At 38.8% G+C, this 25,649-nt stretch overlaps 1 protein-coding gene across 5 annotated transcripts in view; it reads left to right on the top strand.

Moving 5' to 3' along the window:
• Positions 1–25,649, top strand: part of sptan1 (spectrin alpha, non-erythrocytic 1) — an 87,234-nt gene that overhangs the window by 54,896 nt on the left and 6,689 nt on the right. For 3 of the 5 annotated variants that reach the window (XM_061980698.2, XM_061980696.2, XM_061980695.2), the window contains 18 exons: positions 1,510–1,672; positions 2,721–2,735; positions 6,541–6,672; positions 6,812–6,949; positions 7,015–7,119; positions 8,190–8,395; positions 10,155–10,275; positions 11,462–11,583; positions 13,237–13,369; positions 13,440–13,538; positions 13,604–13,763; positions 14,562–14,638; positions 14,718–14,927; positions 15,006–15,302; positions 18,002–18,114; positions 22,082–22,099; positions 22,209–22,263; positions 23,793–23,989. In XM_061980698.2, the coding sequence (XP_061836682.1) occupies positions 1,510–1,672; positions 2,721–2,735; positions 6,541–6,672; positions 6,812–6,949; positions 7,015–7,119; positions 8,190–8,395; positions 10,155–10,275; positions 11,462–11,583; positions 13,237–13,369; positions 13,440–13,538; positions 13,604–13,763; positions 14,562–14,638; positions 14,718–14,927; positions 15,006–15,302; positions 18,002–18,114; positions 22,082–22,099; positions 22,209–22,263; positions 23,793–23,989 (2,361 nt within the window). The remainder of the gene's footprint in view (positions 1–1,509; positions 1,673–2,720; positions 2,736–6,540; positions 6,673–6,811; positions 6,950–7,014; positions 7,120–8,189; positions 8,396–10,154; positions 10,276–11,461; positions 11,584–13,236; positions 13,370–13,439; positions 13,539–13,603; positions 13,764–14,561; positions 14,639–14,717; positions 14,928–15,005; positions 15,303–18,001; positions 18,115–22,081; positions 22,100–22,208; positions 22,264–23,792; positions 23,990–25,649) is intronic. The other 2 variants (XM_061980699.2, XM_061980697.2) reach the window with 1 other exon arrangement.

Raw genomic sequence — 25,649 nt, 5'->3', positions numbered from 1 at the left:
GAGCAGAGGAGAAAAGAAAAGAAACGGCAGATCAACTGGTCCAACAGGGGGGCTATTTAAAGGCTAGAGTATACAAATGAGTTTTAAGATGGGACTTAAATGCTTCTAAGTACGTATTTTCTATTGTTTCATTGAAAATAAAACCGCAAAGTCCATTTGGCTGTCATCTGTTTTAATATGAGACACAATTGTGTCAAAGTCACGATTCTTTTGTTCATGCTTGAAATAAAAAAAAGTATTACTTTAAAACAGTAGTTTTATACTTGTGAGTGTTGATGACACAGCTTTGCAACAGTTGATATTCTAGTTTCAAGCATGTTTACTCAATATAGGTCATAAAATCTCAGCAACAAGCATTAATATCTTACTGAGATCATTTAGGACCAAAACCCTTAAAACAAGTAAAACACTCGAACATAAAATCTGCTTAGTGAGAAGAATTATCTTATCAGACAGAAAATAAGCAAATATCACCCTTATTTGAGATATTTAATCTTACTTAGATTTCAGTTTTTGCAGTGTACCAAAGACTATAAAAATGGGACCCATTACCTCCCTGCTTGGCACTCAACATCAAGGGTTGGAATTGGGGGTTAAATCACCAAAAATGATTCCACTGCTGCTCACTGCTCCCCTCACCTCCCAGAGTGTGAGGGTGATGGGTCAAATGCAGAGGATAATCTCACCACACCTAGTCTGTGTGTGACAATCATTGGTACTTTAACTTTTAACTTTAAATATCAACTTGAGGCACTTTTTATGTAGAGAGGTTTTAGGACTACCCCAATAAGCAAACACTTTAACCAATGCAGGGAAAATCTCATATCTAAGCTCCTCCTGATGGCAAAGGCAAAAATGCTTTCTGTCTTTAAATGCGGTGGGATAGTACTGTACAAAAAGGATTGCTGCTAAGGTTGGATGCAGTTCAATAATTTACATTTCTTAAAAGATCCTAAGTGTTATGGGACAAAAAAAAGCAAAGTCAAGTAGGGTAGACGCCCAAAAATTACAAGGCTGTTTGTGAACAAACACGCCAAAACTCCTTTTACACCAGATATTTAGAATAGTCAATAACTTTTAGTTCCTGGCAATTTCCTAGAACTCAAAGGTTCCTGTAGGAACGTGTGTTGGCCAGCAGGAACATTTATGCAAATTGAGCTGATGACGCTACAGAAGCAACATGCTTTATGGACTGTAAATAACATTTCAGAATTATTACTTAAGAGTTAATAATACTGCACAACTTATGTAACTATAAGAAATGAAATATTGTAGACGTACACATGTAATCTGCAAGAGTAGCTATTATTGCTTGATATGTTTATTGTTTAATACAAAAATACAAATGCGTGCCAAGAGGAAAGCTATGAAGTGGTGGACATGTTAATAAATCTTCTGTATTACATCCTTCTCAATTCAACACACATCTTCCAGAAAGTACCGCATGTCTAACATTATCATTAACAAGTGAAAATCCTGACAAGAAATGTCCATTGGCTTGATTCAAAGATGGCGCCGCCTGAAAACCCAGATGATAGAAAAGCGCTCCAAACTTGGTGAATCCCAGACACTGCAGCAGTTCAGCCGAGATGTGGATGAAATTGAAGCATGGATTAGCGAGAAACTGCAGACTGCAACAGATGAGTCCTACAAGGACCCCACCAACATACAGGTATGCATTTCATTGCAAGAGTGCAAACCCACATACAATACTTTACACTAGTTAACTGTACGTTTACAGAGGTTAAGTGTAAACTAACAGTATTTAACTAAGTTAACTATAAATTAACACTAGCTCACTAAAGTTACAACTATTTAACTGTAAGTTCACACTAGTTAACTGTACCGTAACATGAGTCGCATAAATTAACAGTAAATAACTAAGTGTACACTAGTTAACTGAGTTACCCATAATTAGATGTTGGTTAACACGAGGTAACACTCATTTAACACAAGTTACCACCTGCTAACTGCACACATTAGTTACTAAAAGTAGGTACTAGTTTAAAAACTTAGCTGTTAACACTATCTAACTGTAGTTAACTAAGTAAACACTGGTTAACAAAGTTATCTCTAGTTAGCTGTAGGTTCATCCTAATTACCTGTAGTTAATACTAGTTCAATGTAAGTTAGCTAAATGTTCACTATATGTTTAACTGCAAGTGGCATAGTAATTACAGTTACTGTAAGTTAACACAGTAAACTACTGTTAACTGTAAGGTATTTACCGTTAATTTAGAGTGAACACGAGTAACATTGGTTAACTAGTGTCACTGTAAGTTAACTAGTGAAATGTAGGCTTGACAGTATAGTTCATACTGGCCCGCAAGAAGACAAAACAGTGCTTCCTGGTAATTCAGATTTTGCTTACTTGTCCCTCATTCAGAGCATTGTTATTTAATTTTAATAGAAGTATACCCAAAATACACAGCACCATTTTTAAATACCTTTTCTATTGAGGAGGATAACCTACCTCCCTCTAGGGGGAAAAAGTAAATTCCCTTTTGAAGGCTTAGTTCAATTTGTGGCCACACTTTGGCTTGATTACAGTTCAATAATCAACAACTTTGTAATGAAATGTGAATGATAAACAAGCAGAAACAGGGGCAAATTATTCTGTACATATTTTCTTTTGAAAATGTGTAGTATTTTATCTAATCCGCTTGTGTGTCCTATCTGAATTAGACTAAAAATTGTCTAATGTTTGTGTTTTTCCTTAGCTTTCCAAGCTACTGGTAAGTTTGAGTATTGTGAGTTCACTAACAAATTAGCAGTTTGAGTTCGCTTTGTGTAGACTTGATGTACAGTGGATATAAAAACACTTACACACACCCTTGTAAATGTTACCTTTTATGATATGTGACATTTCATACGGAACATACTGGAATAATAAGGAAGTTCATTTGAAGTAATTCCGTTAAAAGTAAACTCAAATCTGTTTATATTTGGATGTGAGTCTTTGTGTGTGGCCCTCTATCATCATGGTATGTATTCCCTCGACAGTCGTCCTTACCTGTCATCATCTCTATCACAGTCTATTTAAACAAGTACACATCTGCTAGCAAATTAAGAGACTTTGTCTGACACCAACTAGACTTCAAGCAGCATTATACGTTTTTAAAAAGTAATATTACACCTGAGCATCAAAGCCAATGTAGTCTTTGAGAGCAGGGCAGTGCGCGCAGGCCAATAGGATAGGATATACGGTACATTATTCATCCCACATTGGGCAAATTATGTGGTTGCAGTGCTGATAGTCCACAAAAAATAAAGTAAAAAAACACATGAAAACAAAAGGAAAACATCAAAGAACACAAAGGAAAAGCGCAGAGCTGTTGCAATCAGCTGCCACTTCAGCGGTGCCATTTCTACATACAGCTACATAAGTAAAACACGATGACAAACCAAAAATTTGCAATAAATAATACATATCGCACACATACAATTGCACCATGCATAGGCAAACAACAAAACAAAAACACATTTTCAACACCCATATTATAATGTAAGAACCAATTGGTACAGTTCAACAACATTTTAACGAAAATACATTCACCAGAGCAATCCTTTCAGTGTAGGCATGAGATGAGAAAACATTGTCCTTGAAGCACAAACACTGCTGCTGATGTGTAATGGTGGCATGTAAGGCTTTGTCTACACCCACACGCATATTTAAAAAAGCATTTTTCTTTGTGTTTGGTCCACAAACAAGCTTACAACGGAATTATAAAATATTTTTTGAATGTGAACAGTTTATATCGGTGTCACCTTTACATCCCAGAGACCTGGCAGTCAAACAGGGGTTTGTGTACAGTAGACATTTTATTTCCACTGTAAAATCAACAATGTGTACTTTGGTTTTATAGTAGTGCTAGTTTGTGTCTGTCTTGTCTTGTCACATGTTTGAGTCGTTAAATGATGGACTAACATACAACTTGGCTCATTTCAGGCTGTTACTGATTTGAGGGCGACAAGGATCCATTCAGACATTCTCTTATTATTCAAAGTGCTTCTTTTTCCCTTGAGCACCACAAATACACACAAGTGCGCGCACACACGCTTTGTATTCTACAGACATCCACCAACGAATAGAAAACTTGTGCAAGAAGGGACTATCATTCTTTTATTCCTCATTAGTGGAAGCAAACCTTTCCAGCCGCACTGTCCCAATTTCCTTACTACTCTATACATATTACCGTACTTTGGACTGAAGCAGGACTTGAATTGGTCACATTTCAACCCAGTCCTTACAAACTGATCTACTTGGTCACCTCAGATTGTGCTGCTGGCAAGTTGTATTTACAAGTTTACATGCACTCATCATGGCAACCAATGCACACTCTTAAATCTTTGTGTTCTGAAGAGTCCAGAATAACTTATCATGGTTAAATTAAGGTCTACAAATAAATAAAGCACTCATTGAATCAAATTGTAAAGTCCATTGTTGAAGGTTTTCGAAGCCAAGAACTACCGATAAATTGGTTTATAAAATAAAACCAAATCTTTCTGTTGACCTGACACGGTTAGGATCATGTATCATATAAAAACAGTTACATAGAAATGAGTAATTAATGAAAATGAGTAAAATTAACTGTTAAAGGTTAGTACTATTAGTGGACCAGCAGCACCCACAATCATGTGTGCTTACGGACTGTATCCCTGCAGACTGTATTGATATATATTGATATATAATGTAGGAACCAGAATATTAATAACAGAAAGAAACAACCTTTTTGTGTGAATGAGAAATAAGTTTATTGCGTTTGAAAGGGTTATGAACACCGGATACCTGGAATGATACATCCTGTGAACGTTCTCAATTAAATCAATCAATTCTTTCTATACAGACAATGTGAATAACTGTATGCAGTTGGACATGGGCATTAAATTAGTTTTAAGTATCATTAAAAAGATTAGATTAGCTGATACCTGCAGATTTCCTGATGAAGTACTACAAATTGTTTAATCTCTTTTTCCATCACGGCATTCATCCTAATTACACATCAAAACAGCTTTAAGACTGGATAAAGCCCACTAACTTGTTTCTTGGATCTATTTGAGTCCGTAAATTATATATAATTGTAACCCTGTATAAAGTAAATTAAAACTTGCACCCAATTCAGTTTTTTGTTTTTTTTAATCTTCAAAAACAGTTGATTATAGTATCATTACACCCTGGGAAATATACTGTAAATGATGAAGGGCACATGTAATTATGATATGTACGCCATGATGAGTGCAAGTGTATATTCTGGGTTCGTAACTAAAATCCCTAGATTTGTTTTTTGTTGTTGCCACTGTTTTATGTCTGTTTTAAGCTTCAAAGTCTACTGACACTACTATATTAATTACATACAAACTAAATAATGATGTTTTTTATTAATTTGGAGACCGAAGGCTTTGCTTCTACTTCAATTAGCTTACTTGGGGCCTGATTTATTAAGATCCAAATACCTCGTGCTAAACAGCGTGTGCAAAAAATAAAATAACGTGTACTATGAGTGGGTATGTTGCGTGTGATCTACTAACACTGCGTGTACAATTGGAAAGTGGTGCACGTCGCCTTATTTAAATGACGGCTTTGCGTGCATACTGGACTTTTACCACAGAAACGATCATTTTCTGTAAATTCATGTTATCATGCTCCTACCTATGTGCGATGTGTTGAACCAGCAGCACACATCTATAATCTGTAACACCTTTTCTGAATCGCAATCTAGACAACAGAAACATGCGCACATTGACACTTGTCTCTATGCACAAGGATGGGGATTGCATCAAAAGTGCATTTGTGCGTCTCGAATGATTGAAATGCAAGAAAATGCACAATAAAAGACTTACTTTCATGAAGGAGATATATTATACTAATATATTTCCTAAATTAAAAAAAACAGACTCCATAACGCATCAATTGAATGAATTTTAATCAGCCCCTTAAGTCATCCAGCAGCTATAAAATTATAAAAGGAAATTGCTGAATATATGATATGTCTGTTTTTTATTTCTGGCAGTCCAAAATGTTGACACACACACACACACACACGTAAGACGGAGGATTCTAGTCTCTTCATTGTCTGTCTGTGCAGCCGTGTGTGGAACTGTCAGTTTGTACGTCTTTCTGACACGTGTTAAATAAAAGACAATATAGTACTTACAAAACGGTAACGAGTGTTGATTAATCGCATTGCGTGAGCTAAATATTTATATTTGCATTTTCTCCTCCCAATATTGTGGGCGTTTTGATGATCAGCAAATATTTTGCATATTAATGAAGACAGACGCAAAATCGATTTTTTCCGCTCAATTAACAGACGCAATCCACTTTGCACACGTTTAGTAGCTCAGTTTGCACGTGTTTTAGTACATCCAAACCTTTAGTAAATCAGGCCCTTAGTCAATAGCTTGGGTTGTAATTGCAATCGCATTTCCTGCATTCAATGTTAGACATGCTATCCTAAACGTAAGTTCTACCGGTGTTGCAACTTGTCATGATATAATCTTACACTTTTTGTATCATCTTGATTGTCTCAATGGTGGCAGAGCAAACACCAGAAGCATCAAGCGTTTGAGGCGGAGCTCCATGCCAATGCTGACAGAATCCGAGGAGTGATAGATACTGGGAACTCTCTCATCCAGAGAGGGGCCTGTGCTGGCAGTGAGGATGCAGTGAAGGTATTTAAACCATGTGCTTTGTTTACATGTTAACTTACAGTTGGCATGCTTTGAAGAATATTCGATTATTCCTAAAGTGCCATTTTGGCTGTGTAAAATGTACAGTACGTGTTGTACAAACATGTATTTTTCTCGATAGGTCCGCCTAAGTGCTTTGGACGAGCAGTGGCAGTTCCTCGTCAATAAATCTGCTGAAAAGAGTCAAAAACTTAAGGATGCCAATAAGCAGCAGAACTTTAACACTGGCATCAAAGACTTTGACTTTTGGCTCTCTGAGGTAATCATCACATTAAGAACAGAGATGGTAAGGCTCTCTGTTGGACTGACACAATGTGTTTTTAGGTGGAAGCACTCCTTGCCTCAGAGGACTATGGTAAAGATCTGGCGTCGGTCAACAACCTGCTGAAGAAACACCAGTTGCTGGAGGCAGATATTTCTGCCCACGAGGTACATTGAACTAAGCATATAATTTCAGCAACACCAACTATATAGCGAGGTAGTATTGAATCATAGATTTTCTGTGCATAGACCACAGGCCACAGTGTTTTTTGGATACATTAGATGTGTTTGTATATTGTAAAACGATATGAGATCTCCGCATCAGCCTATCATGCTCTCTTCCTTCAATTGTCAATAACGTTTTGACCATTTTTCTCACAAGTTAAACAGTTGATTTAACAGCAGGTGGCAGTGGGCAGTTAAGTTCATATCATGCCATAACCACCAAGAATGGTGGTTCGTATAGCGCGGGCACAAGGGCTATAGATCTTATATGTAGGAGAATGTTATGCAAGAGCCAAGGTGAAGGTAGTAAGTCGGGTTACAATTAGTTAAGTGGAACAAGTTCATGGGCTAAACACACATCTAAAATGTCTGTGGGACCCGTTTGAATTTTATATTAAAAGAAAAATGATACAATTAATATATTTTTCAAACTGAGACTCACTGACTTTGGCTCGTTTTCTGTGAAGAACATATATCAGAATACATATTTAATGACCACACACCATACACCCCCCCTACACATTTCTATTACATATAAGATGTCAGGGTCCACCCGGGGCTAATAGAAGTGGGGAAATTGATGTTCACACACACACACACACACACACACACACAGCAGGCCTAGACAGGAGGAGGACAGAGTGTAGGTACACAGAACATCAGAGGGTCAAATGTGCGAGAAAATGAGAGCAGACAGTGTTGACAAACAATGTTGCAACCTTGTGTGGGAACCGCAGGTGCAGAAACACAAAAGAAGAATCCCTGTGTAGATAGATGTTTATTGGGATAAGGTAAACATCTGTTCAGTATTTTAACATAAAAGTGTTTGATTGTGAGGCATTAAAAGCCACAAAATGCAACGGGTCCATCAGACCCACAAACCCTGGCTGAGTAACAACAATTTGAACATTACACAAGGGTTAAACTTGATACACGTTTTATTGACTTTCCATTTTGTGGTTAGTTTTCAGACAACTACATAATGTCTACATGTACTTTCCCTCCCGATTCAGGATCGTCTGAAGGATCTAAGTGGCCAGGCTGACAGTCTGATGGGCACTGCTTTGGACACCTCTCAAGTGAAGGAGAAGCGTGACGCCGTCAATGGCCGTTTCATCAAAATTAAAAGTATGGCAGCCAGCCGCCATGCCAAGCTCAATGAGTCTCACCGCCTGCATCAGTTCTTCAGGGACCTGGATGATGAAGAGTCTTGGATTAAGTAAGAGAGTCACTTCTTTTCTATTCTGTTTACTTTTAATCTACTGGTACACAACACCAGTCGGATTTGTTTGATACATCTTGACATTTCCTCTGTTAATACTTGATATCTAACAATGGACCTAAAAAAGTATAAGATAAATTTGTCAAAGCAAAAATATTAGGCCTTAGGCACCCAGGTTTGCAAGGTACTGGTACTATTGACAGGTGGTTAAAATTATAAAAAATAATTATAAATACTTATATAAAACGATGTGACTTGTGAAGCGCATGGGAGGTTCCGATAAATTGCCATGTCCGTGTATGTTGGTTTTCTTTGTCCCTCGTTTTCAAACCGGGTGCAAGGGAGTTCACTCTGTATTGCTCTCAGCACCTTAGCATGTTTATTCAATAGCAGAATTACATGAACAGAGTGCTTCAAACCAAATGAGAAATATGACTCCTTCAACATGGACGAACAAGCCAGTATGTTAAATGTGTTAGAAAGTGAAGACAACAATGAACACAACACTTGAACCAGTTTTTTCAACGGGAAAAAATGCACTTCAAGATGTTCAACATTTATTGAACTGCAATTTTTGCTAACAGAGATTGAGAGTCAATTTTATTTTGTTTACTTGTTAAAAAGACAATTAAGTAATGACCTTTCAATTACAATAATAGAAAATACTAATTAGAAAAAATGTGTATTGCCTTTTAAAAGGGTACTTGGATCATTGCTATATATTATATTATGATTACTTTTGTACTTAATTCGATCTCAAAATAATATCGGCAATAATTTGTAGGACAGTATATCGGCTGTTCATGTTGGGATGGCTTCCGCCATCCTCGTCACTGCCGTGGTGTCCTTGGACAAGACATGTTACCCACCTGCTCCCAGTGCCACCCACACTGGTTTAAATGCAACTTAGATAATGGGTTTCACTATGTAAAGCGCTTTGAGTCACTAGAGCAAAGCGCTCTATAAATATAATTCACTTCACTTCATGTATTAAGTAATGCTGCCAAATTACACATTTTTTTTGGACAGATTAATGACACTTTTGAAATTAAATTAATCGTGATTAATTACAACTAATTACTTGCTTGCATAATTCAAATGAACTGATTAATTGCAATTTAATTGTCAGAATGTCATACAGGTACATTTTTAAATATTTTACTTGAATGCACGTCATTTGTGGGGCGGTATAGCTCGGTCGGTAGAGTGGCCGTGCCAGCAACTTGAGGGTTCCAGGTTCGATCCCCGCTTCCGCCATCCTAGTCACTGCCGTTGTGTTCTTGGGCAAGACACTTTACCCACCTGCTCCCAGTGCCACCCACACTGGTTTAAATGTAATTTAGAAATCGGGTTTCACTATGTAAAAGCGCATTGAGTCACAAGAGAAAAGTGCTATATAAATATACTTCACTTCATTTATTTGCTCAAAAGTTGGTAACAGGTTAATCTTGAAGTTAAATTTGCCAGCGAGCACACCAGTCATTCTCTTCACTCATCTTTGCAATGGCTTATGCAATGACCCGATCACTGACGATATAGCAACCCGTGCCGCCTTTCAGGTAACTATCCGTGGTTACATTAAAGGAGCATTTACGGTCAAAATAAATTGCGTGATTAATCTCCATGTAGGTACATATGATTAGTGCGTTGATATTGTTGTGATTAATCACAAATTAACTCGTTATTTTTGACAGCCCTCATTTTAAAATAACCTTGCCAACGAGCTGCTGTGTATTTTTGCCCCAACATCAAACAGGGAGAAGAAGTTGCTTGTAAGTTCAGAGGACTATGGACGTGATTTGACTGGAGTTCAGAATCTCAGGAAGAAACACAAGCGGCTTGAAGCTGAGCTGGGAGCCCACGAGCCAGCGATAAAGGTCAAAATAAATCATGTGTTTACACTACAGCGTGCATTTGTCAAAACATAACTTTTATATTTGTGAAAAAGCCCTTCTTACTTAACTCGTAACAATCCATTTTAAGTTGAATGATGGTGGATATAGCAAAGAGCAAGTACAACACATGCAAGACATTTGTCAATTTTTACTAATTCATACTGCTAAAAAGATTTATATAAATGTTACATTGTTTTGTTACTTGAAAAAAACCAAAATGTTTTAGTAGGGATGTCCGATAATGGCTTTTTGCCGATATGCCGATATTGTCCAACTCTTACCGATACCGATACTGATATCAACCGATACCGATATCAACCGATATATGCAGTCGTGGAATTACCACATTATTATGCCTAATTTGGACAACCAGGTATGGTGAAGATAAGGTACTTTTTAAAAAAAATTAATAAAATAAGATAAATAAATAAAAAAACATTTTCTTGAATAAAAAAGAAAGTAAAACAATATAAAAACAGTTACATAGAAACTAGTAATTAATGAAAATTAGTAAAATTAACTGTTAAAGGTTAGTACTATTAGTGGACCAGCAGCACGCACAATCATGTGTGCTTACGGACTGTATCCCTTGCAGACTGTATTGATATATAATGTAGGAACCAGAATATTAATAACAGAAAGAAACAACCCTTTTGTGTGAATGAGTGTAAATGAGGGAGGGAGGTTTTTTGAGTTGGTGCACTAATTGTAAGTGTACCTTGTGTTTTTTATGTTGATTTAATACATTTTTTTCTTTTTAAAAACGATACTGATAATTAAAAAAAACGATACAGATAATTTCCAATATTACATTTTAACGCATTTATCGGCCGATAATATCAGCAGGCCGATATTATCGGACATCTCTAATTTTTAGTGTTGTACAAATGTATTGAATTAAGGAAATAAAATATATTTATCAATAGTAAAAATGTATCTTTTGTAAATTAGTTTGTTTAACTGACACACTGTTAATTTGGGTTCTATTTTGGAAAAGTCACATGACAACCAATCCTAAATGTTTCTTATATGTCACTTTCACACACAAATATGTATAAAACACATTTAAAGCCTTTTTATGGGATATGAGGATTAGGTTTCAGGAGTTTGTTGAGTTGCACATGTGAATACTGAAATGTTAAAATCTTGTACCGGTACATGCTTCCAGTCGGTGCTGGATACTGGAAAGAAGCTGTCTGATGACAACACCATTGGTCAAGAGGAGATCCAGCAGAGACTGTCCCAGTTTGTTGACCACTGGAAAGAACTCAAAGACTTATCCGGAGCAAGGTAAAAACACCACATATACAAACCCCGTTGCCATATGAGTTGGGAAATTGTGTTAGATGTAAATTTAAACGGAATACAATGATTTGCAATTCCTTTTCAACCCATATTCAATTGAATGCACTACAAAGACAAGATATTTGATGTTAAAATCATAAACTTTTTTTTTTTTTTTGCAAATAATAACTAACTTAGAATTTCATGGCTGCAACACGTGCCAAAGTAGTTGGGAAAGGGCATGTTCATCACTGTATTACATGGCCTTTCCTTTAACAACACTCAGTAAACGTTTGGGAACTGAGGAGACACATTTTTTAAGCTTCTCAGGTGGAATTCTTTCCCATTCTTGCTTGATGTACAGCTTAAGTTGTTCAACAGTCCGGAGGTCTCCGTTGTAGTATTTTAGGCTTCATAATGCGCCACACAGGAGACAGGTCTGGACTACAGGCAGGCCAGTCAAGTACCCGCACTCTTTTACTATGAAGTCACGTTGATGTAACATGTGGCTTGGCATTGTCTTGCTGAAAAAAGCAGGGGCGTCCATGGTAACGTTGCTTGGATGGCAACATATGTTGCTCCAAAACCTGTATGTACCTTTCAGCATTAATGGCGCCTTCACAGATGTGTAAGTTACCCATGTCTTGGGCACTGATACACCCCCATACCATCACAGATGCTGACTTTTCAACTTTGCGCTTATAACAATCCGGATGGTTCTTTTCCTCTTTGGTCCGGAGGACACAACGTTCACAGTTTCCAAAAACAATTTGAAATGTGGACTCGTCAGACCACAGAACCCTTTTCCACTTTGTATCAGTCCATCTTAGATGAGCTCAGGCCCAGCGAAGACGAGGGCGTTTCTGGGTGTTGTTGATAAACGGTTTCGCCTTGCATAGGAGAGTTTTAACTTGCACTTACAGATGTAGCGACCAACTGTAGTTACTGACAGTGGGTTTCTGAAGTGTTCCTGAGCCCATGTGGTGATATCCTTTACACACTGATGTCGCTTGTTGATGCAGTACAGCCTGAGGGATCGAAGGTCACGGGCTTAGCTGCTTATGTGCAGTGATTTCTCCAGATTCTCTGAACCCTTTGATGATATTACGGACCGTAGATGGTGAAATCCCTAAATTCCTTGCAATAGCTGGTTGAGAAATGTTTTTCTTAAACTGTTCACCAATTTGCTCACGCATTTGTTGACAAAGTGGTGACCCTCGCCCCATCCTTGTTTGTGAATGACTGAGCATTTCATGGAATCTACTTTTATACCCAATCATGGCACCCACCTGTTCCCAATTTGCCTGTTCACCTGTGGGATGTTCCAAATAAGTGTTTGATGAGCATTCCTCAACTTCATCAGTATTTATTGCCATCTTTCCCAACTTCTTTGTCACGTGTTGCTGGCATCAAATTCTAAAGTTAATGATTATTTGCAAAAAAAAAAAAATGTTTATCAGTTTGAACATCAAATATGTTGTCTTTGTAGCATATTCAACTGAATATGGATTGAAAATGATTTGCAAATCATTGTATTCCGTTTATATTTACATCTAACACAATTTCCCAACTCATATGGAAACGGGGTTTGTATATAGGTGAATGTAATATGTAAATAAAGTAGACCAAGAACATTTGAGTAAATGTGTGTTCATCTAGGGGTCAGAGGCTGGAGGAATCGTTGGACTACCAGCAGTTTGTGGCAAACGTGGAAGAAGAAGAAGCATGGATTAATGAGAAACTGAATTTAGTGGGCAGTGAAGACTATGGAGACACACTGGCTGCTGTGCAGGTACGTCTTCTACTTATATTTGTTCAAGTTTATTTTCTGAGTCTTTCTAAGGGTGCTTTGTTTCTGACAGGGATTGCTTAAAAAGCATGAAGCCTTTGAGACAGACTTCACCGTCCACAGAGACAGAGTTAGTGATGTCTGTGCCAATGGAGAAGATCTCATTAAGAAGGTACAATCTGTGCAATGGGCAAAGAAACAAACTTGCATTCTACAACACAATATTTGTTTCCCTAGAACAACCATCATGTTGACAACATCACCTCCAAGATGTCAGCTCTGCAAGGCAAGGTGTCGGAGCTCAGTCGGGCAGCTGCTCAGAGGAAGGCTAAGCTGGATGAGAACTCTGCTTTCCTGCAGTTCAACTGGAAGGCTGATGTGGTGGAGTCTTGGATTGGTATGAAAGAGAGTGCAGAAGAGTATTTTCACTGTCCTTACTAGTCTATATATTTTCTACTCCTGGTGCACTGCGCACAAAAGGGTGGAAATGTGTGAAAATATGCACTTGTGCTTTTATTTCATGACAAATATTCACATGGTGACACTATTGTTAATTAAACCTTGATGTGTGACCCCTCGTACACACGTATAGGTAACTGACAAGCATGTGTGTACAATTAGAATGTGAAAAACATGGCCTCCATACAGCTTCACATTTTCAAAGACACAGGACAAGTTGCTAATCGTCATTTGATTATTCGTCTAATAGAATCAAACTTTGCATTTCTGTATTACATGCAGTGGTGTCTGGGCAGCAAAAAAAAAAACCACATCTGTTATTACCACAGTTCAATGTTTTGAATTGTCCTAATTTTCCCTCCTGTAATGTGCCCCTGATTTTACATGTATGATAGCATTCTTCCAAAGCATATGGGCCGCTGCTAATATGGTTTTCAGTAGCCTCTTGTTTTTGGCCACGTTACAAACTCACATGTAAAGTTTTGGGTTCTGCTTTCCAAGTTTATGCTTTTTATAGGTGGCAAGTTTACATTGAGCTAGGATTATAGTTATCATAATAATAGTGTAACATTTTACATGACTGTACTGTTAGTTTTCATTTCAAAATGAATTATGATGCCAATACAGTGAAACGAGATTATAATTTTTAGTTTACCAATAACCACGATCATCATCATTCAGCTATGGAGATTTTTTGGTTTGTTTTTGTAACCATCAGCTTGTGGTTTCTATTCAGGAGAGAAAGAGAACAGCCTGAAGACGGATGACTATGGCAGAGACCTTTCCTCAGTCCAGACTTTGCTGACTAAGCAGGTATGTCCTGCATATAAACTCCTCCAAACGTCTTATCAGTCGCCACTCACTGACCGTTTGTATCACTGTGGGGCTGCAGGAGACATTTGATGCCGGACTTCAAGCCTTCCAGCAGGAGGGCATCACCAGTATTACAGCTCTCAAAGACCAGTTGTTGGCTGCCAAGCACGTCCAGTCAAAAGCAATAGAAGCTCGTCATGCTGCTTTAATGAAGCGCTGGAACCAGCTGTTGTCCAACTCAGCAGCTCGCAAGAAGAAGCTTCTGGAGGCTCAAGAGCACTTCAGAAAGGTAGCAATCCAGAGGTGTACGGTGTTGATTGGCTGCACGTATCACTTTAAAAAATCTAAATTTTTGTCCCCTCTTTAGGTAGAAGACTTGTTTCTTACTTTTGCCAAAAAGGCATCAGCCTTTAACAGCTGGTTTGAGAATGCCGAGGAGGACCTGACAGACCCAGTCAGGTGCAATTCTCTGGAAGAAATCCGGGCACTGCGTGAAGCCCATGAGGCCTTCCGGTCATCGCTGACCTCAGCGCATACCGATTTCAACCAGCTGGCTGAACTGGACACGCAGATTAAGAACTACCAGGTGGTGTCCAACCCGTACACCTGGTTCACAATGGAAGCTTTGGAAGAAACATGGAGAAATCTGCAAAAGATAATCAAGGTACCCTCAGTCATTCTTACTAGGCTTTATTTACTCTGATTGGTGGCTTGAAATACACTAACTGCAAACATGTCTCATATCTGTGATTTTACCCCCAATATTGCTCATTTAAAACATGGATTTATAGTATTTCCATCCACCTTTTAGACTTAGACTTACACAGATAAGAACGAAATTTCGTTACATAAGCTCATGGTAGTGCAGGATAAAAAAGCAATAAGGTGCATATATAATAAATAAATAAATATATATAAATAATATATAAATATATATATATATATATATATATATATTTATAAAATATATAAATATATATATATAAATAAATAGATTACTGTACAGATAAATATATTGCACTTTTTCACATGCGTCCACGTTTATGGATGTATGTTATATTGTCTTTTTTATTCCAGCGAGTTAATCCATTTTGGGGGGAGTTGAGGGGATAATTTAATTATGATGCGTTCAAGAGTCTTACGGCTTGAGGGAAGAAGCTGTTACAGAACCTGGAGGTTCTGCTTCGAAGGCTGCGGAACCTCTTTTTAGAGTCCAGCAGTGAAAACAGTCCTTGGTGGGGGTGGGAGGAGTCTTTGCAGATTTTCTGAGCCCTGGTCAGGCAGCGGCTTTTTGCGATCTCCTGGATAGGAGGAAGAGGAGTCATTAAAGTCTGGTTGAAGGACTTGCCAGACTTCTCTGTCTTGGACAGTTCCTCCAATGAGACATTCCCAGGCCCACAGTGAGACTGTAGAGTAGTGAGATAGTAACCCCATCCAGCAAGTCTTTGGTCTAACCCGAGTTCTCTTACAGATGAAGAACAGTCTGCTGTGTGTGCTGCTCTTGGTGTAGTTTACCACTGTCAGTAACCTGTTAGGGTTAGTCATTCAATCTTAAAAGCCCTAAAGTGTCCAAAGATTGCTCGGAGGTGTGAATACACCACAGAACCTTAACGGTCACGCGATCCAAGCATCATTTTCAGTAATGATATGCTTCTAGAGATACAGAATACAGTGGAACCCTAGATTATTTAACTCAATTTGTTCTTCAACAAGGTTTGTAAATAGAAACATGTTTTATTTTGATCAAATTTCTCCACAAGAAACAATGTAAAAATGAATACGGGGCTCCAGCCTTGATAAAAGTCCATATTTGAGTAAAAGTGTCATTGTTTGGACACAATAAAACATGCTATACAGTACTGTATATCAAACTAGGCCTGGGCGATATGGCCTAAAAATAAAATCTGATTTTTTTTCCACAAGAAATGTTTACAATATTTTTCCTGATTCCACCCGTCCTACTTTTTAAAGACACCAATGAATACAAATGACAATGACTTTTATCTGATCAAAAAGTGATATAGTATGAAATTACACTGCAACTTACTCTAATTTGTGCAATGTTGTTGACCAATTGTACTTTTTACGGAATTATTTTCAAAGAACTAAATCAAGAGCTTCCTCTGGGAGACAGTACTTCTGCTTTCAACAAATTACTTCTGTTAACAAAAATGTAGCATTGCAAACTCCAACATTTGAGAAAACTTAAAACATTTTCCTTGAATGAAATACTTCTGTAAATAAAAATGTAGTATTATACATTGTATACATTGTACAAATAAAATATCAAGTAAAACAATGAGAGGGCTATAGTTTTAGTAAGTGGATAAATGCAGGCTTTTTCATTTTACGTGCACCACATTTAGGAATAGAAAATAAAACCCACTTTACCTTATCAGTTAATCATCTTGGCGTGCAGGCAGAAGGGAGGAGGCAGCGTCGACAACGCTGTAGATTCTTCCTGAATGTTTAAAACCACACATCACTTGTCCATTAACTTCTTTGGACATATATTGAGCTAGCAAAACTAGAAAAATGCGGCAAAAACTCTAATAAACACTTAAAAAGCACAAACTAGCACTGAGCACAGTAGCTAACAGCAACACTGTGAGCTGACGGACAATATGCACCAGAGCTCGATCAGTCCGCCCACAATGGCTGCGCTGCAAGGCACACAATTAGTGGTTGGTACACCAAAGCATATTTTACCCTGTCTATGGTTTGTAAATTGAAAAGATCGTACAATAAGGGGTTTGTAAATTGAGGTACCATGTGCAACGTGATGAGTTCCTACTGATGATTATTATCATTTACATCACAGGTGTCAAACTCAAGGCCTAGATCTGGCACGGCACATCGTTTTATGTAGTTCGCGAAAGCCTGGAGATAATGTGCATTAACGAAACATTGTCTTTTTTGCTAAATGTATATATAATTAAATATTGACAGAAAAAGTGTACTGGACGCAATAGAATATGTTCTAAACTTGGATATCTCATCATGTAAGAAGATATTCCAAGCTTTTTTTCTTAGCAAAAATGTCAAAATATCTTAACTGATGATTTCAAAGCAGACCAATTTGTTTGTAATAAAATATAATAAAATGAATAGGCAATTGTGTAATAATTTCATAGAGATTTTACAATTAGATTCATATATACCGTAGTCACTGTGACAAACGGCCCTCTGAAGGGCAGCTATAGTTACAATATGGCCCTAATGAAAACGAGTTTGAGACCCCTGATCAACATGCATTAAATCTATAAATCAGGGTCATCGTAATGCAGAGCTGTGAGAAATGTGTTTATAAATACTGATGTTCTCATAATAATTTTCCTTTCCCTGCCGCCTCTGTGAATGTAGGAGCGAGAACTAGAGCTGCAGAAAGAGCAGAGAAGGCAGGAGGAGAATGACAAGTTGCGTCAGGAGTTTGCACAGCATGCCAACGCTTTCCATCAATGGCTGCAAGAAACCAGGTAGAGAAATCCTTCTTTCACTGTATAAATATACCGTATTTTTCGGAGTATAAGACGCACCTGCCAAAAATGCATAATAAAGAAGGAAAAAAACATATATAAGTCGCACTGGAGTATAAGTCGCATTTTTTGGGGAAATTTATTTGATAAAACCCAACACCAAGAATAGACATTTGAAAGTCAATTTAAAATAAATAAAGAATAGTGAACAACAGGCTGAATAAGTGTACGTTATATGAGGCATAAATAACCAACTGAGAACGTGCCTGGTATGTTAACGTAACATATTATGGTAAGAGTCATTCAAAGAACTATAACATGCTATACGTTTACCAAACAATCTGTCACTCCTAATCGCTAAATCCCATGAAATCTTATACGTCTAGTCCAGGGGTCGGCAACCCGCGGCTCCGGAGCCGCATGCGGCTCTTTGATCACTCTGATGCGGCTCAGCAGCTTACTTGCTGAACCCCCCAATTTTCCCGTTAGACTTCCGGATTTCAGTGCCTCTCGCAGAAAACTCCCGGGATTAATATTCACCGATTTTCATCCTTACAGCTATAATAAGGGCGTGCCATGATGGTACAACATTTGGCGCTCTCTACAATCTGTATTAACAGCGTGCCAGCCCAACACTTGTTATACAATATACATCTTCTGCTTGCACACGTACGTGACAGCAAGGCATACTTTGTCAACAGCCACACAGGTTACACTGACGGTGACTATAAAAACAACTTTAACACTCTTACTAATAATGCGCCACACTTTGAACCAAAACCAAACAAGAATGACAAACACATTTCGGGAGAACACCTGCACCTTAACACAACATAAACACAACAGAACAAACACCCAGAATCCCATGCAGCCCTGACTCTTCCGGGCTACATTATACACCCCTGCCCCCCCCCCCCCCCTGCGTCGGTTGAGGTGGGCGGGGTTTGGTAGCGGGGGTGTATAATGTATCCCGGAAGAGTTAGGGCTGCATGGGATTGTGGGTATTTGTCCTGTTGTGTTTATGTTGTGTTACTGTGCAGATGTTCTCCCGAAATGTATTTGTCATTCTTGTTTGGTGTGGGTTGACAGTGTGGCGCATTATTAGTAAGAGTGTTATAGTTTTTTTTATACCGCCACCGTCAGTGTAACCTGTGTGGTTGTTGACCAAGTATGCCTTGCTGTCACCTACGTGAGCAAGCGGAAACACCATACAACGTGTGGCTGATCAGGCACGCTGGTTGTAGTGGGCGCTACATGCTGTACCATCACGGCACGCATGACGCTGACAAGCACCATTCAGTTAAAACTCGCGTGCCGCACCAGCTTTCAAATTCCATATAAAGGTGGGCGGCGTGTCTGAGACCCCTAGTTTATACATAGCACAAAGCAAAAAAAAACTGGCTCTTTGACTGGTAAAGGTTGCCGACCCCTGGTCTAGTCTCTTACGTGAATGAGCTAAATAATATTATTTGATATTTTACGGTTATGTGTTAATAATTTCACACATAAGTCGCTCCTGAGTATAAGTCGCACCCCCCAAACTATGGAAAAAAACTGCGACTTATTGTCCGAAAAATACGGTAAGTCACACTAGAGTATAAGTCGCATTTTTTGGGGAAATGTATTTGATAAAATTCAACACCAAGAATAGACATTTGAAAGGCAATTTAAAATAAATAAAGAATAGTATATGAGGCTTAAATAACCAACTGAGAACGTGCCTGGTATGTTAACGTAACATATTATGGTAAGAGTCATTCAAATAACTATAACATATAGAACATGCTATACGTTTACCAAACAATCTGTTACTCCTAATCGCTAAATCCCATGAAATCTTCTACCTCTGTGTCGCTTCTAAACAACTCTGCCAATTCCAAAGGTAGACAATGCGCCGCTTCCTCTTCTATCGGTACGTCGCTTACGTCAGAGTCATCGTCAGTTGCAGTTCCAATTATTCCAGCCTTTCTGAATCCGGACAGGATGGTTTCGGTTGTCACTGAAGCCCATGCTTTGTCGATCCATCCAATGACATCCAGAAAAGTTGCATGGCGCATTCTCCCGGTTGCTCTCCATTCTTCATCCACCGCTCCCACAGGTTGCGCAGGACTGCCTTAAAGCCCTTCTCAGTTTTTATAAATTACTGCCAATGTTGAAATGATCAATTTTCATAGGTACGGAAGTAATAGCAGGTAGCATCTTTTTTTCCTACAATGCACTTCTGCCATGACCCGCCCCCGCCAAATTATTATTGGTTGACGTGTGTGTGTGACGATTGCTGATATACGCCTAGTCTCTTACGTGAATGAGAAATGTAATATTATTTGATATTTTACGGTAATGTGTTAATAATTTCACACATAAGTCGCTCCTGAGTATAAGTCGCATCCCCGGCCAAACTATGAAAAAAAACTGCAATTTATAATCCGAAAAATACGGTATGAGGAAAGGAGCGCTGGATTTGCTCACCCTAACCCACCTACGGGTAATCTCGCCTCAGTGGAGCATTTTTTTAAAGGCCTACTGAAATGTGATTTTCTTATTTAAACGGGGATAGCAGGTCCATTCTATGTGTCATACTTGATCATTTCGCGATATTGCCATATTTTTGCTGAAAGGATTTAGTAGAGAACATCGACGATAAAGGTCGCACCTTTTGGTCGCTGATAAAAAAGCCTTGCCTGTACCGGAAGTAGCAGACGATATGCGCGTGACGTCACAGGTTGTGGAGCTCCTCACATCTGCACATTGTTTACAATCATGGCCACCAGCAGCGAGAGCGATTCGGACCGAGAAAGCGACGATTTCCTCATTAATTTGAGCGAGGATGAAAGATTTGTGGATGAGGAAAGTGAGAGTGAAGGACTAGAGGGCAGTGGGAGCGATTCAGATAGGGAAGATGCTGTGAGAGGCGTGTGGGACCTGATATTCAGCTGGGAATGACTAAAACAGTAAATAAACACTAGACATATATATACTCTATTAGCCACAACACAACCAGGCTTATATTTAATATGCCACAAATTAATCCCACATTACAAACACCTCCCCCTTCCCGTCCATATAACCCGCCAATACAACTCAAACACCTGCACAACACACTCAATCCCACAGCCCAAAGTACCGTTCACCTCCCCAAAGTTCATACAGCACATATATTTCCCCAAAGTCCCCGAAGTTACGTACGTGACATGCACATAGCGGCACGCACGTACGGGCAAGCGATCAAATGTTTGGAAGCCGCAGCTGCATGCGTACTCACGGTACCGTGTCTGCGCATCCAACTCAAAGTCCTCCTGGTAAGAGTCTCTGTTGTCCCAATTCTCCACAGGCCAATGGTAAAGCTTGACTGTCATCTTCCGGGAATGTAAACAATGAAACACCGGCTGTGTTTGTGTTGCTGCAGCCGGCTGCAATACACCGTTTTCCACCTACAGCTTTCTTCTTGGCTGTCTCCATTGTTCATTGAACAAATTGCAAAAGATTCACCAACACAGATGTCCAGAATACTGTGGAATTTTGCGATGAAAACAGACGACTTAATAGCTGGCCACCATGCTGTCCCAAAATGTCCTCTACAATCCGTGACGTCACGCGCTGACGTCATGATACCGATACGTTTTCAGCAGGATATTTCGCGCAAAATTTAAAATTGCACTTTAGTAAACTAACCCGGCCGTATTGGCATGTGTTGCAATGTTAAGATTTCATCATTGATATATAAACTATCAGACTGCGTGGTCGGTAGTAGTGGGTTTCAGTAGACCTTTAATGTTATTGTTTTGACGTCATAATTCCTCATATCGGACTGATAATTATTGTGCATCCCTACTCTAAGACATTAAACACATTTTCATGATTAAAAAAATGCAAATGACATGTACCATGAATATACTTGACATGTTTTGCATGTTTCTCTTCCTCTACCTCCCTGTCGTCTTGGCTGGTATCCTGTTGCTCGGATCAGGACCTATCTTCTGGACGGGTTAATATCACATTTTTTTTCTTTAATTTAGTTGATTTGGTTTCTAGTGACGTGTTGTTGAGAAATGTGAGTAATGCGTTCTTCTTTTCCAAAATGTTTTTTGTGTCAGGTCCTGTATGGTTGAAGAGTCGGGTACACTTGAATCCCAACTGGAGGCCACGAAGGTAAAAGTCCTTACACCTCCTCTCGTACACTATATTGCCAAAGGTATTTGGCCATCCATCCAAATGATCAGAATCAGGTGTCCTAATCACTTGGCCCGGCCACAGGTGTATAAAATCAAGCACTTAGGCATGGAGACTGTTTCTACAAACATTTGTGAAGGAATGGGCCGCTCTCAGTGATTTCCAGCGTGGAACTGTCATTGGATGCCACCTGTGCAACAAATCCAGTCGTGAAATTTCCTCGCTCCTAAATATTCCAATGTCAACTGTCGGCTTTATTATAAGAAAATGGAAGAGTTTGGGAACAACAGCAACTCAGCCACGAAGTTGTAGGCCACGTAAACTGACAGAGCGCATAGTGCAAAGACTTTCTGCACAGTCAGTTGCTACAGAGCGCCAAACTTCATGTGACCTTCCAATTAGCCCACGTACAGTACGCAGAGAGCTTCATGGAATGGGTTTCCATGGCTGTGCAGCTGCATCTAAGCCATACATCACCAAGTCCAGTGCAAAGTGCCAGATGCAGTGGTGTAAAGCACGTCGCCACTGGACTCTAGCGCAGTGGAGACGCCTTCTCTGGAGTGATGAATCACGCTTTTCCATCTGGCAATCTGATGGACGAGTCTGGGTTTGGAGGTTGCCAGGAGAATGGTACAGTTCGGACTGCATTGTGCCGAGTGTAACATTTGGTGGAGGAGGAATTATAGTGTGGGGTTGTTTTTCAGGCGTTGGGCTTGGCCCCTTAGTTCCAGTGAAAGGAACTTTGAATACTCCAGGATAGAGAAACATTTTGGACAATTTCATGCTCCCAACCTTGTGGGAACAGTTTGGAGCGGGCCCCTTCCTCTTCCAACATAACTGTGCACCAGTGCACAAAGCAAGCTCTATAAAGACATGGATGACAGAGTCTGGGTTGGATGAACTTGACTGGCTTGCACAGAGTCCTGACCTGAACCCGATAGAACACTTTTGGGATGAATTAGAACGGAGACTGAGAGCCAGGGCTTGAACAATTGATGTGTGACCTCACCAATGCGCTTTTGGAAGAATGGTGGGAAATTCCTATAAACACACTCCGCAACCTTGTGGACAGCCTTCCCAGAAGAGTTGAAGCTGTAATAACTGCAAAAGGTGGATGGAATGTGAGTGTGAATGTTGTCTATCGGTAGAAAATGGATGGATGGATGGATAGAAGGTGGATCGACATCATATTGAACCCTATGGGTTAGGAATGGGATGGCACTTCAAGTTCATATGTGAGTCAAGGCAGGCGGCCAAATACTTACTTACAATATAGTGTATGTGAGCCTTATATAAGCATCGTTGTTTTTGTCAGACAATTGTTATGATGTGATGACAAAAACTGTCACTTTCTATTACAGAAGATCTGTCTTAACATTTTATTACATCATCATAGTAATTATTTAATCTCCTCAATTTTAAATGTTGGCATACGCTCTCTTGGGTGTTTTGTGTTTATAAAGCAGTTAGATGATACAAATGATTGTGTTCTGTGTATGTTTGTGCAGCGCAAACACCAGGAGATTCGTGCCATGCGCAGCCAGCTGAAGAAGATTGAAGACCTGGGTGCCGCTATGGAAGAAGCGCTCATATTGGACAACAAGTACACGGAGCACAGCACGGTGGGATTGGCGCAGCAGTGGGACCAACTGGACCAGCTGGGGATGAGGATGCAACACAACCTGGAGCAGCAGATACAAGCCAGGTACACAAACAACACAACAATACATACTTTAGCTCTTTAATATCCAACAACTCTCACACTGCAAAAAGTCAGTGTTCAAAAACAAGGGGAAAAAATAAAAAAAATTAGGGGTATTTTACTTAAACTAAGCAAAATTATCTGCCAATAAAACAAGAAAATTTGGCTTGTCAAGACTTTCCAAAAGAAGTAAAATTAGCTAACCTCAATAAACCCAAAAATACCTTAAAATAAGTATATTCTCACTAATAACAAGTGCACCTTTCTTGATAGAAAAAACAAACATGAGACCTTTTTTCTCAGAATGTTGAAAAATATTCTTAAATTAAATACATGCTAGTGCCGATATCTTGACATAATGATATGCGCTCGGCATTACATTTCTTGAAACCAGCAAACTTATACTAAAAACTAGTTTATTTTTCTTAATGGAAAGGCAACAAGGCAACCGCTTGTTACTCTCGGGGTCTACTAGCCACTCAGGCAAATCATATTGTCTAAAAAGGCATTTTTCCATTGACAACATGACATTATCACGTCAAGTATGCGCTCTTTCAGTCAATTAGTGCGCAAGGAATATATATATATATATATATATATATATATATATATATTTACAGCCCGGCCCCCGGCCAATTTTATTTGATTGTAATTTTGAAGAATTTACCCGAATGTGCATGTCAAAATTGTTTGAAATGTCAAATGTTTAAATATTAACTGTCCGTTTACTGTAGTGTGCCAACTGCACTACTATAAGAGTACATCTTTTCTATTGTTTCATTGAAAATAAAACCGCAAAATCCATTTGGCTGTCATCTGTTGTAATTATGAGACACACTTGTGTCAAAGTCATGATTTTTTATTTCATGCTTGAAATAAGAAATTATTACTTTGAAAAGGCAGTTTTATACTTGTGAGTGTTGATGACGCAGCTTTGCAACAGTTGATATTCTAGTTTCAATCATGTTTTACTCAATATAGGTCATAACATCTCAGTAACAAGCTGTAATATCTTACTGAGATCATTTAGGACCAAAACCCTTAAAACAAGTAAAACACTCTAACATAAAATCTGCTTAGTGAGAAGAATTATCTTATCAGACAGAAAATAAGCAAATATCACCCTTATTTGACATATTTAATCTTACTTAGATTTCAGTTTCTGCAGTGCAACTAGAGCAATCACTTAAGGTACTTAAAGAAGTGAAATAATACTATTTTCATCATTCTGTTCAACATGGCTGTGGATAATGTAGTGATTCATATAGCAGATATTTTTAAAGCTGCTGCAAACAAAATTCTCTGACTTATACTAACAAATGCGAAGACAAAATCATAGTCAATTTTATTGATCATGCATCAGTTTTACTTCACTGATTTAAAGACTCGTTTGCAGTTTCAAGTCAGTACTGTGTGGTTGTGTCATGCTGTGCTACATATGATCATTGTGCCTGGTATATCATCATGCAGCACCGCGTATCACGTTGCGCCAGGTATCATGTTGCGCAGTATCAGGATGCACCGCCACATATCATGTCTCACCACATGTAATGCTGTGCAGCCACATGTTGCTCCATGTATCATGATGCACCGCCAAATATGTTGCACCACATGTAATGTTGCGCAGCCACATATGTTGCGCTACATATCATGATGCGTCGCC

This window comes from Nerophis lumbriciformis, linkage group LG20 (genome assembly GCF_033978685.3).
Source record: "Nerophis lumbriciformis linkage group LG20, RoL_Nlum_v2.1, whole genome shotgun sequence".
Taxonomy (NCBI): Eukaryota; Metazoa; Chordata; class Actinopteri; order Syngnathiformes; family Syngnathidae; genus Nerophis; species Nerophis lumbriciformis.
Note: the sequence above shows the minus strand (reverse complement) of the source record. Positions and strands in the feature narration are given on the sequence as shown.